Source organism: Cynoglossus semilaevis, chromosome 11 (genome assembly GCF_000523025.1).
Source record: "Cynoglossus semilaevis isolate Cse_v1.0 chromosome 11, Cse_v1.0, whole genome shotgun sequence".
In the NCBI taxonomy this organism is placed as follows: Eukaryota; Metazoa; Chordata; class Actinopteri; order Pleuronectiformes; family Cynoglossidae; genus Cynoglossus; species Cynoglossus semilaevis.
The window spans coordinates 11338402-11349161 of record NC_024317.1 but is presented as its reverse complement, the minus strand read 5'-3'; the positions used below and the strand labels follow the sequence as shown (position 1 = coordinate 11349161).

The 10760-nt window shown below is 37.6% G+C and overlaps 2 protein-coding genes and 1 pseudogene across 2 annotated transcripts in view; 1 reads left to right on the top strand and 2 right to left on the bottom strand.

Moving 5' to 3' along the window:
• Window positions 1-936: 936 nt before the first annotated feature.
• Window positions 937-2126, bottom strand: LOC103386335 (charged multivesicular body protein 3 pseudogene; annotated as a pseudogene).
• A 1226-nt stretch (window positions 2127-3352) lies between these two features.
• LOC103386352 (axonemal dynein light intermediate polypeptide 1-like) lies at window positions 3353-5409 on the bottom strand. The gene is made up of 6 exons (XM_008320566.3): window positions 5182-5409; window positions 4734-4855; window positions 4476-4645; window positions 3869-4047; window positions 3600-3764; window positions 3353-3478 (listed from the first exon to the last, which is right to left on the bottom strand). Exons 1-6 carry the CDS (start codon window positions 5266-5268, stop codon window positions 3353-3355), a joined length of 849 nt encoding a protein of 282 aa, XP_008318788.1. The 5' UTR covers window positions 5269-5409.
• Window positions 5410-7069: 1660 nt separating this feature from the next.
• The window catches only part of txnrd3 (thioredoxin reductase 3), a 10474-nt gene continuing 6783 nt past the window's right edge, over window positions 7070-10760 (top strand). Inside the window, exons 1-3 of the mRNA XM_008320545.3 lie at window positions 7070-7186; window positions 8257-8317; window positions 10426-10535. Of these exons, the coding sequence (XP_008318767.1) occupies window positions 7070-7186; window positions 8257-8317; window positions 10426-10535 (288 nt within the window). The remainder of the gene's footprint in view (window positions 7187-8256; window positions 8318-10425; window positions 10536-10760) is intronic.

The window sequence follows — 10760 nt, the reverse complement described above, 5'->3', positions numbered from 1 at the left end:
CTGGGGACGTTAAATGTATTTTTCATAAAACTTACAGTAAGTTCTCTAAAGATCTAAATGTAGCTCTACAGCAAAATTATTCAATATTCTATATTTATTACCGTAACATTTTGTAGCTATTTCTCATCAGTGCAGGAATCAATAATGTGTGTTTTAGCGTTTGATCCAGCTGGGTGATGTGTGTTAATATTTGTTGATTCTATTTCCTCTTTTTTATTGTTATTGGGGTTTTTTCTGTCTTTTTTTTTAATGATATTCAAGTGCAACTGTTTAGTTTTTCAGACTTTGTAACAAGGCCTGTGAGTTAGCCTGAAAAGGTCTGGCCTTCACTGTATGTATGAAATTCTGCATTCATTCTACTAAATAAAATGTCATGTTGATATCAGTATAAAATTGGTCATATTTATCAGACAACACACACATACTTCACAGAAAACATCTTAACCGTTTGTGGCACTCATGAGCACTGACCAGAGCGGTTTCCAAACAACTGCATTTAATTGTTCCTAAAAATAGAGAATTATTTTCAATTCTTATTGCGGTTTCTGATTTTTCACAGAGATGTTTAGGGGCCAAAACCATAGGGTTGGAGGAGGCCATGTCCCTCAGCTTCTTCCACATCTGATAGCTACGATAGTCTAACCCCCCGAGTGCTTCTGAGTATCATCCAACAGGTGGAGCTGCTGCCCTATCCAAAGTCCTCTGAACAGTTCGTTTGTGGCTCTGGGGGTTAGTCTTGAACACTGACCACCTGCACATCACTGTTCACCACCGGTGAGCTTGAAACACTACTGTCTTATTTGCCGGTGTTTAAAGGTCAAAAGTCAAGCAGGTCACATAGATCATTTTCACTGAATATGTCCTGTTGAAAGCATTTGAACATTTTTAATTTGTATCACTGTAAGCTACTAATACATTTCAGTGCTAATTCTTGTCTTTACTCTAGAGTGTCCAATTCTACCTTCCATAAGGACCGCACAGCACTCAGCAAAATGGAGATATTATTATGATAGCCATGTGGATTCTTATAAATACTAAACCATGTACAACTACAAACTTCCACAGACATCTGTAAAGAATACAGACGAATGAAATGGACCCAGGACCCCAGAGAGACCCAGAGTCCAATCTGAAATTTCTTTTTTTTCTGCAGACGTTCTCAGGACATGTCCTTGATTGTGAGGATTTGCCTTAAATTCCAGGGTGTTGCCAAACCTCAAACAATCAAACTCATAAGCACCGACCAAACCAACTGTGTTTTAACCCTTTCTCTTCACTTCAGCTCCTCAGAGCTGCTAATCTTGACTCCATTGTTTCAATTTCTTCCATTGTCTCGTCATTAGCAGCTGCTGTGGCTCCAGCGGGCTCCAGTTCAGGCAGGCTGTCATCAACCTTGCTGGGTGCTTTGCCCAGAGCGCCGGCTGTGATCTCGAAGAGGATGTTCTCCACCTCGGCCTCTGCTTCTTCCTCCATCTCCTCGACCTCCTGCATGCCCTCAAATGTTTCTTCTAGCATTTCCTCAATGATGCCAGCTCTCATCATCTCTCGTGACAGCTCCCTCATGCTGGCCTGAATCTGAGGCACGTTTATCAGAGAATGCATGGATTTCATTATGTCCGTGCTCTTCTGCACGCAACCTGACACACGCAGTACAGCGAGCTGATTCTTCATACTAAGGAGCACAGAATTCATGTGCGCTTTAGAAGCACAGAGTTTCGTAATGGTTCGTTTAGACTTGATCATCTCTTTGGCAAGGATCATGCACACATCTTTCTGTCCTTTCTTGGCAGCATCTTTAATGGAGCGCTTTACTTTTTCCTGTTCTCTTTCAATGTTTTGAATTTCTCTATCAATGATTCTTGACTCCTTCCTGAATGTATGGGTCCACTCATTGATCAGTTCTTTGGGGGGCTTCGTCCGTGGCCTCCCAAACAATCTCATCCTATCTACTGCGATAAACGCGGAACCCGCCTGTCGGACCAACGTTGGCTGTTTAACACTGTTGCTCTCTGTGTTTCATGAAAGTTGTGAAATTGTACTGTCTTCTCCTTTGCTGTCCTTGGCAAATGTGGTAGCGAATCTGCCTTTGATCTGATCATGAGGTAGGTCATGAGCTGTTCAAAGGCAGTAGTCAAAGACACATTCTGGACAAATTGCTACAGTAGAACTCGGTTAATTCTTCTTTTTACTTCAGTTTATTCTCAGCAGAGGCACTGTGGTCTGCTGGGGAAACTTTAATATTCCTTTTTTTGCAAATCACAATTAAAAATGTTATGACTAATGTTTCGTGCATTAGTAGTCAACCCTAATAGAATTCAGTGGTTTTAATATTTCTCAAAAGCTAAGGAAGCAGAAAATTGCGTTAAAAAATTGCACATTAAATTAAATGATTGGACTAGGCCTAATGCCAACCTTTAGTCTTATTTATTTACAATTAACAATATCCATCCATACATCCATCCATTGTCATCCGCTTATCCGTTACCGGGTCGTGGGGGCAGCAGTCACCACCCAAATCACATTGCACCATACCAACCCCCAAACCTTCCTGCGGGTGGTGAGTCCACTGGAAGCAATTAACAATAATCAATGGATATTTTAGCAGCAAACATAAACATTTCCACTGTTCTTGTGGCCATATTGTACTGAACATGCCTGATCCAACCTTCGTGGAATATCACGCAACAAGCATTATGCAACCAGCAGAGGGTGCTGTAGATGCAGCAAAAGATGGGACACCTTTCTTTTTTCTGATGTGTAATTTCACAGAAAGCATGAAGACATTTAACAAAGACTATTACTTCTCATTAAGGAGTACACACTCTCGTGAAACATATTTGTTGTCGTGGGAGTTCCTGGTATTACCTCCCTTATCTTGAAACCTGATCAAATTTACAAGAAACCAAAGATTTCCTAACTGACCAGTGATGGCTGCTGATAGCAGATCAAAATATATGCTGAGGTAAAAAGTGTTTACATGTTTTAGTTTAATCCTTTTAAAATCAATTGCCAATAATGGCAAAATACTACTTTTACTTTTGAAATGACATCTCCTGGTAAAAGTTTTTTTCTTGTGAAATATGAATTCTCTTGATTTTTTTATAGAGCAAACATTAATTATATTAGACCCTGTTTTTGGATTGTATTACGTGCAATAGCAAAATAAAATGTATTATAATGAATAAATAAATATTTATATTAATTCTGTGGATAAAAATCCCAATTTTAAAAAACTGGAACATGTATTGTATTGCATTTAATACATTCCAAGTGAATTTTGAGCTCAAGTCTAAACTGCAGCCTATTTCTGTAGATTTTTGTATAATGTTCTTGATTGAATTATATGTATTAATTAGCAAATTAGAATACATTTCTTCAAATCAATCTTCCAGTTGTCAGTTATTTCATGGCTGTTGGCGTGTGTATTTTTTTTCCCGCGATCTGGGGGGAAAGGCTTTCCTATTTCATCCTTTTGGTCCTGAAAATCAGTAAAAAAAGAAAACATAAATAAATGATAGCCTATAACAGACGATGATTCTTTTGTGGTTTGAAACATGGGTTGACATTGTTAACATTTTCAGTGTTTTGACCAGCCCCACCTTGATCTGTTGACTAAGTTTCTCCAGGAACTCTATCTTTAGATGATAAGGCTTTTCCATCTGTTCTCTCTTTTCATCCTCTATTTTTACATAGGCATCATACTTCTTCTTTTGTTCTTCCACCTTCTTCGTCAGTGTTTTAATTTCCTTCTCCATCTCTGAAATCTAGCCACAAAGAAAAAGCTCATGATGCACAAATACTGCAAAAACACTCACAGGACACAAAATCAAAATCACGATTGTGTTTCCAAATAAACATTTGGCCTTACTTTTTTCTTTAGCTCAGGCAAGACCTGCTCAGAGAGACGTGCTTTCTTAATGCCGTAAATGATACTGTTTTCATACAGTGTCTGGTAGGCAGCAACAGTCATTTCAATTTCTCCTCTGACCTTCTCCAGCAGCATTCCTCTCTCAGGGCAGTCTGTAGTCACCTGTCTAAGTAACTCATCTATGTGAACATAAAAAGGAAGAATGTAACAGGAAGTCAAATTTTGTTCAACAAAATCAACATTTTCCACAGTTTTGGATCAATAACATTCATTCCAATTCAATCAATCAAGGCAACACACTTCTGTCGAGGCTTATTCTTAAGTCTCAACTTATGATGGGTTTCTCCAGCCCAATATAGAGTAGAAGGCCACATATGAAGGAAGTGTGGCTAAAAAACGTGTCTCATATTATCAATGACCTGGCACAAGATGTGGGCCACAAAGAACAGGATTTAATTCATAAACAGACTGTAGGAATGTTGACCACATTATGTTCAGTCAGGCATTGCTAAAAGATATGGCCCACAATTTGGTCCACCCTGCTATCTGGATACCTTGTTACCACAAAGACATTAGTGTTCACATGTTTTTTATGGGTTTTACCTACCAAAGCATTCAGCATAGATTTCCATGCGGACCGGACAGATGCCTGTTTTCCTGGCCTGCTGTTCGTGCAGCTTTCGTTCAAAGTCTTCCTCTAGGTACACAACATCTAGCCTTTTGCAAGGTGCATGGGACACCTGCTGCACCCATAATTGGTTTCCCCTCATCCACTTCCTGCAAAGGCAAACTTTTATTGTTAGAGAGGGATTTTCTTAAGATTGAATCTTAATAATATGGACTGCAAATAGAACGGAAACTGTACCTGGGAGGAAACATAGTGTTTAAGATGTCCTCAGTTTTCTGAACAGGTTCATCTCTAGGTCTAGAAGTTGTCGGCAGAGTCTGAGACTGTGGAGGCTGAGGACTCACACTAACGGAGAGCATCTGTAGACAATAGTATATTATATTGAACAACATAACGGACCTTTTATGGCTCTATGTTGGGCAAAACAACTTTGTTTGTATCAAAATAGGTCCAGAGAAGAAGATTTGGTTTGAATGAGATATTAATCAAATTCTTTTAATCTTGATGTCAGATGTGGGCCGCTATATGTTTATTATTAGGTGTAATAAATTATAGATTGTGATTTATCTTCATCTGAGATAGGCAGCTCTGTAGCCACATATTTAGATAACTGCAATAATAAATTCTAATCATACCATCATTTATGTCACGACAAAATATCACTATGTTGATTTGGTGAACTCACCTCTGTTAAGATGGAGCTCTCGTCTGTGCTGACCATAATTGGCACATCATACTTAAGGAGGGTTTCAGCTTGATTGGTTGGGTCCATTTTGTTCTAATGTGATACTTACTTACTCCAAAAAAGAATGGTTACAACCAGCAGTGTGTTACAACAGTTTGCATGTGTAATTTTGCAATGCCACTGTTCGCATAAAGAAAAATAACTTAACATCTGCCAACACCTTAACATCAAAGTTACATGTAAGAAATCATGTCATTATATCAAAGTCACAGAAGATGATGTCATCACTGAGCCAAAATGGCTACCTAAATGGTAGTTCCTGAGGCATTTTGGGGCCCATTTAGTATAATGACATCAGGTCCAACATAGTAAAGAACTAAAAGGAATAACAATAAGTAATGTTGTGCAGAAAAAACATTTTCACCCCTACGGTGTAGAGCAAAAGAATTGGACTAAACAGATAAACAGTGGTTCTCAAGTGGGAGTTTGCGTCCCCTTTGAGGTATTTAAAAGCACTTCAGAGTAGACATAAGATTTAGAAGGTAAATGTATATATTTTGGAGATGCATGCAAATTTATCTAAACAATCTATGTGTCTATACAGTTAGAAAACAATAGTGAAAGAGAGCAATTTGTTGCGATTTTTACTGTGTTACTACAAAGAGCCACATGATATACGTGGGCACACATGAATTAACCCCATTCCATATGAGAGCAAATTTGGTAGGCCTACACAACTGAATGGTTTTGCCTCCAAGTCATTTGCATCAACACCCATGGGCCAACACAAATTATGACATGAACATAGATGCTGCATGCAGGTCCCGAGCCACAGGTTGGCCATGCCTTCTTTAATGATTGCATAGTGTAGCCTGCAATAAAAAAAAAAAGACACAACTGTCTTGTATTGAGAAACTCCTGAGTTTGAGTGCCAGAAGGGCAATGTATGATGTGAGATCATTGTTAAATGAAATGTCAAAATAATATGTAACGGCAACGCCTTTTATTCTGTTAAAAATGCACAAAAGGCAATGCTTTTATTTTGAAGGCATGCTTTGGGTTTGTTTATCTAATAGCAGGGAACAGGTGGTCAAAATTGTACTCTTCTTGTTTTGTTCTAAGTAGTTAAATTGAAGCTAACCATTGTGTGGAGAGTAATAAAGATCTGTTTTACGGTTTTTATTTTCGTAAAAAATTATGATACAACTCTGTAAATACCGTGTTCCTGATATTAGTCTCATTGTTTCAATTATTGTACCTACTATTGATTTTTATTATCGGAATTTGAGCAACTTGGAACTTGTGATAAAAATAGCTGTCCATTCCCGGTGCCTGTAGGTCCCCTCCTTATTCACAAATACAGTTAACCGAAAATTGCACATCTATCGTGCATTTTGTAATAGTTTTCATTTACTATGAATTAGTAAAAGAAAACTGCGTGATATACGTAGTACTTAACAGTCAAAGGGTACGACTGTTTGCGGCAGGTTCAGAGACGGCCCTGTGACGTTAAAAGGGTAGGCGCGTCAAAGTTTTACGGTGAAGCGAGCGGGCGGTGCACTTCCATTTTGTATTTGCAGCATGAAGTGGGAGAAACTGATAGACTGTAATCAAACGAACCCAGAGCGGCAGGATAAGAGTGCAGAATAAAAGCACGTTTGGCGCGGCTTCTACTCGTAGAATTCCTCACGAGGAATAGGTGAAGACAAAGCTGAAAGCCGACAGTGATCGGCTTCTTCTCCGTAGGTCTGTGTGTTGATATTAAAACGAAGAGACACTTTTTAGAAACAACATTGTGTTAGAGAAGTGCTATTCAGATTTCCCTTGGTTCTAAAGTCAATCAAGTGACAGCCGCCTGCCCTCCGTGGGCACACGGAAATCCGTAAAAATGCCTCCTGTGGGAAACGACACCGGGAAGAATGAGCTCAGATCTCGGATTCAGCAGCTCATTGACTCCAACCAAGTGATGATTTTCAGCAAAAGCCGCTGCCCGTACTGCGTTAGGGTAAGTTAAAGGGGTCCGTGCGGCGGGAACATACGTCACTTGAATGCGGCTCTAAACTTGATTGTCATCGCGTTAGGTCCCTAAACCGGGCCGTCTTTGCTGCTTTGCCTTAAAGCGCAATAACTGTTACGCACTGCTCGGTGCCTTATGACTGACTTGGCAGTGTTTGCCAGATTTAAATGCCAATTTTTTTTTTTGTTCTTGTTGGTTAACAGTCGAATTTGTTCGACTGTTGTTCTTCAATTCATTTATATGTATATATTAGAAAACACAATAAAATTAGGTTACTTTATTTGAAAGGTAATACGAATATATAAAAAGGAAAGTCGAAATTATACACTTCATTATTCAAAATGTCCAACTGCTTGTTTTTAATTCAAATCTCCACTGTTAAATTTATATCTCTTTACCAAGAAATTTATCTAATCCGTTCAGTTTAAGCAAAGGTGTCAAAGTCACTTAATCCTTTGGCAAACAAGTACAACGTATAATAATTTTAGAAATCCACTTTCTGAATTCACTTTGTTTGAATGTTCTTTCACTGTTTTCCTAAAATATATTTTTTTGCGTTGTGTTAGATGCAGTCGTATAAAATGGCTACCACAACGTCTGAAACCACTAATTTGGTAGTTAAATATTATAACATGATGGTGAATATTTGGGTTTAACAAAAATCCCATAAATCATAATGTGCTTATTCTAATTGTTTAGTTATATTGGCATATAAAATATGCCAGACCTACAGAAATATGTTGAGCAATGTAGGTTTGTGCTGTAATATTTCCAGTGGCTGATATTTGATATTTCTCTGTAGAATGACAAAAGCTGTGTAAAAGACTTGCCTTTCACTGGTAACTGTCTCAGGGGCAATTAAGGACATTGGAAAACAATTAATTTAACGTTAAGATGATTAAGAACATGATTTAATAGGCTTAACTCTGATATATCAGACGATTAATCATTGCAGCCTAAGTTAATATTCACCCCACGCTTTCAAAAATTGACTTTTATATGAAAAGTTTCAATTCCACTTGTGAACAATCCTTGTAAGTGGTATTTATGTTTTCCAGGTGAAAGAGCTTTTCACACAGTTGAAAGTCACATGCAATGTGGTGGAGTTGGACCTCATGGGTAAGATGGCTCTTTCTCTTTATTTTTATCTTATTGATAAGATGAGAAACCAAGCTGAGTCTAATTGCCTACTTATTAATGACCTGAAATGACTTCTGCTCCATCACTCAGAACACATTAAGAACCGAAACATGAGCTAACAAACATGAGCTTGACTATATTCCATTTACAAATATCCCTCAGGACTGAGTTTATGCTAAACTCTTATTGATAGCAATACTGGTGTTTGACAGAGAATGTATCAAAGTTAGTAGGAAAACATAGTCATTCTGTGACACAACATTGAGCAATGCTGCTGAAATATTAAAATACAATAATTGTGTTAACATTAGCTTACCTCGCAGTGATGTTCTGTTTTTTGCTTTTCTCTGTCTCTAAGCCGCTGAACATACAGTACTTTGCACAAAATACTATAGGAGCAATAAAATATGTGTCTCTTCCCACTGCAATATACTTCACAATATACCAAGACACATTCTTGCATACAAAGCATGTTTGTTCTTCTTGCATGGCCAGTGGGTATTTTTTTTACATTGAGTAAAACTCCAACAGAGAGATTGATATTGGGGATAAACCCCTCCCCAAATGTACAGGGTTGCAGAGTTCATTTGTTGTGCTTTATGTGGATTAACGGAAGCATCGGCTTGTTGGGAATTGTAGTTCTAACCAGGACTCGTAGTATGGGCTGTTACTTAATCTCACCGTACGCAAGTGCTAAAAACCTGCTGAGTCATTCAAGCAGAATAGTTTGGCCTTCTGCCAGAGGTTTTTTGTTCTTTGTCTTGCCAAGTTCTGAGAGCTTCACTCTAAACACATGCTTGTAGCAAGTACTTAAAGAATAAGTAAATATTTCTGGTAATAAAATATTGAGATGTTATGCAAATAGTAAAATACATAGCAAGCAAATAAGTTTAGTTGATGTTAGTCATTTTTAAGCCACTCAATCATTTTTTATTATTATTTTAAAAATGCTGTACAGCAGGGATGGCCACTCTTTTTTGACTTTTGAGCTACTGTTCAAATGACCTTGATGGCTAAAGTGATCTACCTACATTGAAAACATTAAAATATATTTACTAATATAAGCTGAACATGCGTTATGTGCATGTCATATGTTTGGGTACTGATTAAATGCATCAAGGTCTATGGAACAATATGATTAAATGCTAATCATATATGGTCACTACTATGTAATATAGAATTATACATATATTATTTTAATTGACCACAATCTACCAGTGCTCCTTTGTGATCTTGTGGTAGAGTCCTGTTGTATAGCATGAAAATGTTTTCTAAAGTTACCTTAAATAAATTTGTTTTTACTTTTTTGTGTATACATACAGTATAAATAAATAAAGTAAAACCGTGTACAAGCAGCTGCAATTTGTTTATTCAAATATTTTTCTTTTTAATTTTAGTTCCCAGGTGTCACATGCAAAGTCGGAGAGCAAGGCAGCAAGAATTGCCTGTTCAGTCAGTCATTCACTAATATTGAAATCAAACTGTCATCATTTTACCTGCTTTTTCCGAAACTAAAATCGTCAGCACAACTTTTACTACTATAAAAGGTCCAGTTCTTTAAACCCAGTGGTGCACGTCTGCACAGGTTAACATCTGGTCCTGTTCTCTTCTAATATAATGTTATGGCCATAGCTTGAGTAAAAGGCAGCAACAGAGGACGTGACACAATATGTTACTCCACCAAGTTAGCAAATCTTTAACACCTAAACTGCGCTTTTTTTTTCTTTTAAACAGATCTGAAGATAAATTGAGGTTTGAGGAATTGCAGTGGCTCGCCTCTCGCTACAGTTGTTTCATTCAAATTTTGTCACATTAGGGACGTTAAATACGTGACGTGGAACAGCAACCTAACTTTCTAGTTCCTATTTTTAGAAATTGTCTCTGTGTCTTTGTCCAAGCTTTGTAGACAGAAACTGCTGATTTGTTTCTCTTTTTGTTTACAACTTTTTGAAGTAGCAAAACTATTTTGGGTGAATTCAATAATGTCATAACAGTATCCTGGATAATAAGACATGAAACAATGGCACGCAGCTGATCAACTTTCTGTCTCAATGCTGCTCTTGACATCGCTTTGTGTGTGAATCCAGAGGAAGGATCCAGCTACCAGGAGATGCTGCTGGAGATGACAGGACAGAGAACGGTTCCAAATGTCTTTGTCAACAAGAAGCACGTCGGCGGCTGTGACAATACAATGCAGGTAATAAATAAATCAGTGACTTGATTCCTATTCTGGTGTTTGGAAAAATTAGTTACATTTCACATTGAAGTTACACAATATACCTGGTATTTAAAAATTATTTTATACAATATTTTATTTTATTGTCACGTTGTTTGCCACTGAGTAGTCGTGTGTTTTCATCTTTTTGAAAATATGCTAATGCACCAACTGATTATCATTTTAAATGAGCTTTTTACAGCAGCA

Coding starts and splice junctions, on each gene's coding strand:
- LOC103386352 (XM_008320566.3), bottom strand. CDS start 5,268: ATGGACCCAACCAATCAAGCTGAAACCCTCCTTAAGTATGATGTGCCA. Junction 4,856..5,181: donor AGAGCTCCATCTTAACAGAG/GTGAGTTCACCA, acceptor TATTGTCTACAG/ATGCTCTCCGTTAGTGTGAG. Junction 4,646..4,733: donor AACACTATGTTTCCTCCCAG/GTACAGTTTCCG, acceptor TTGCCTTTGCAG/GAAGTGGATGAGGGGAAACC.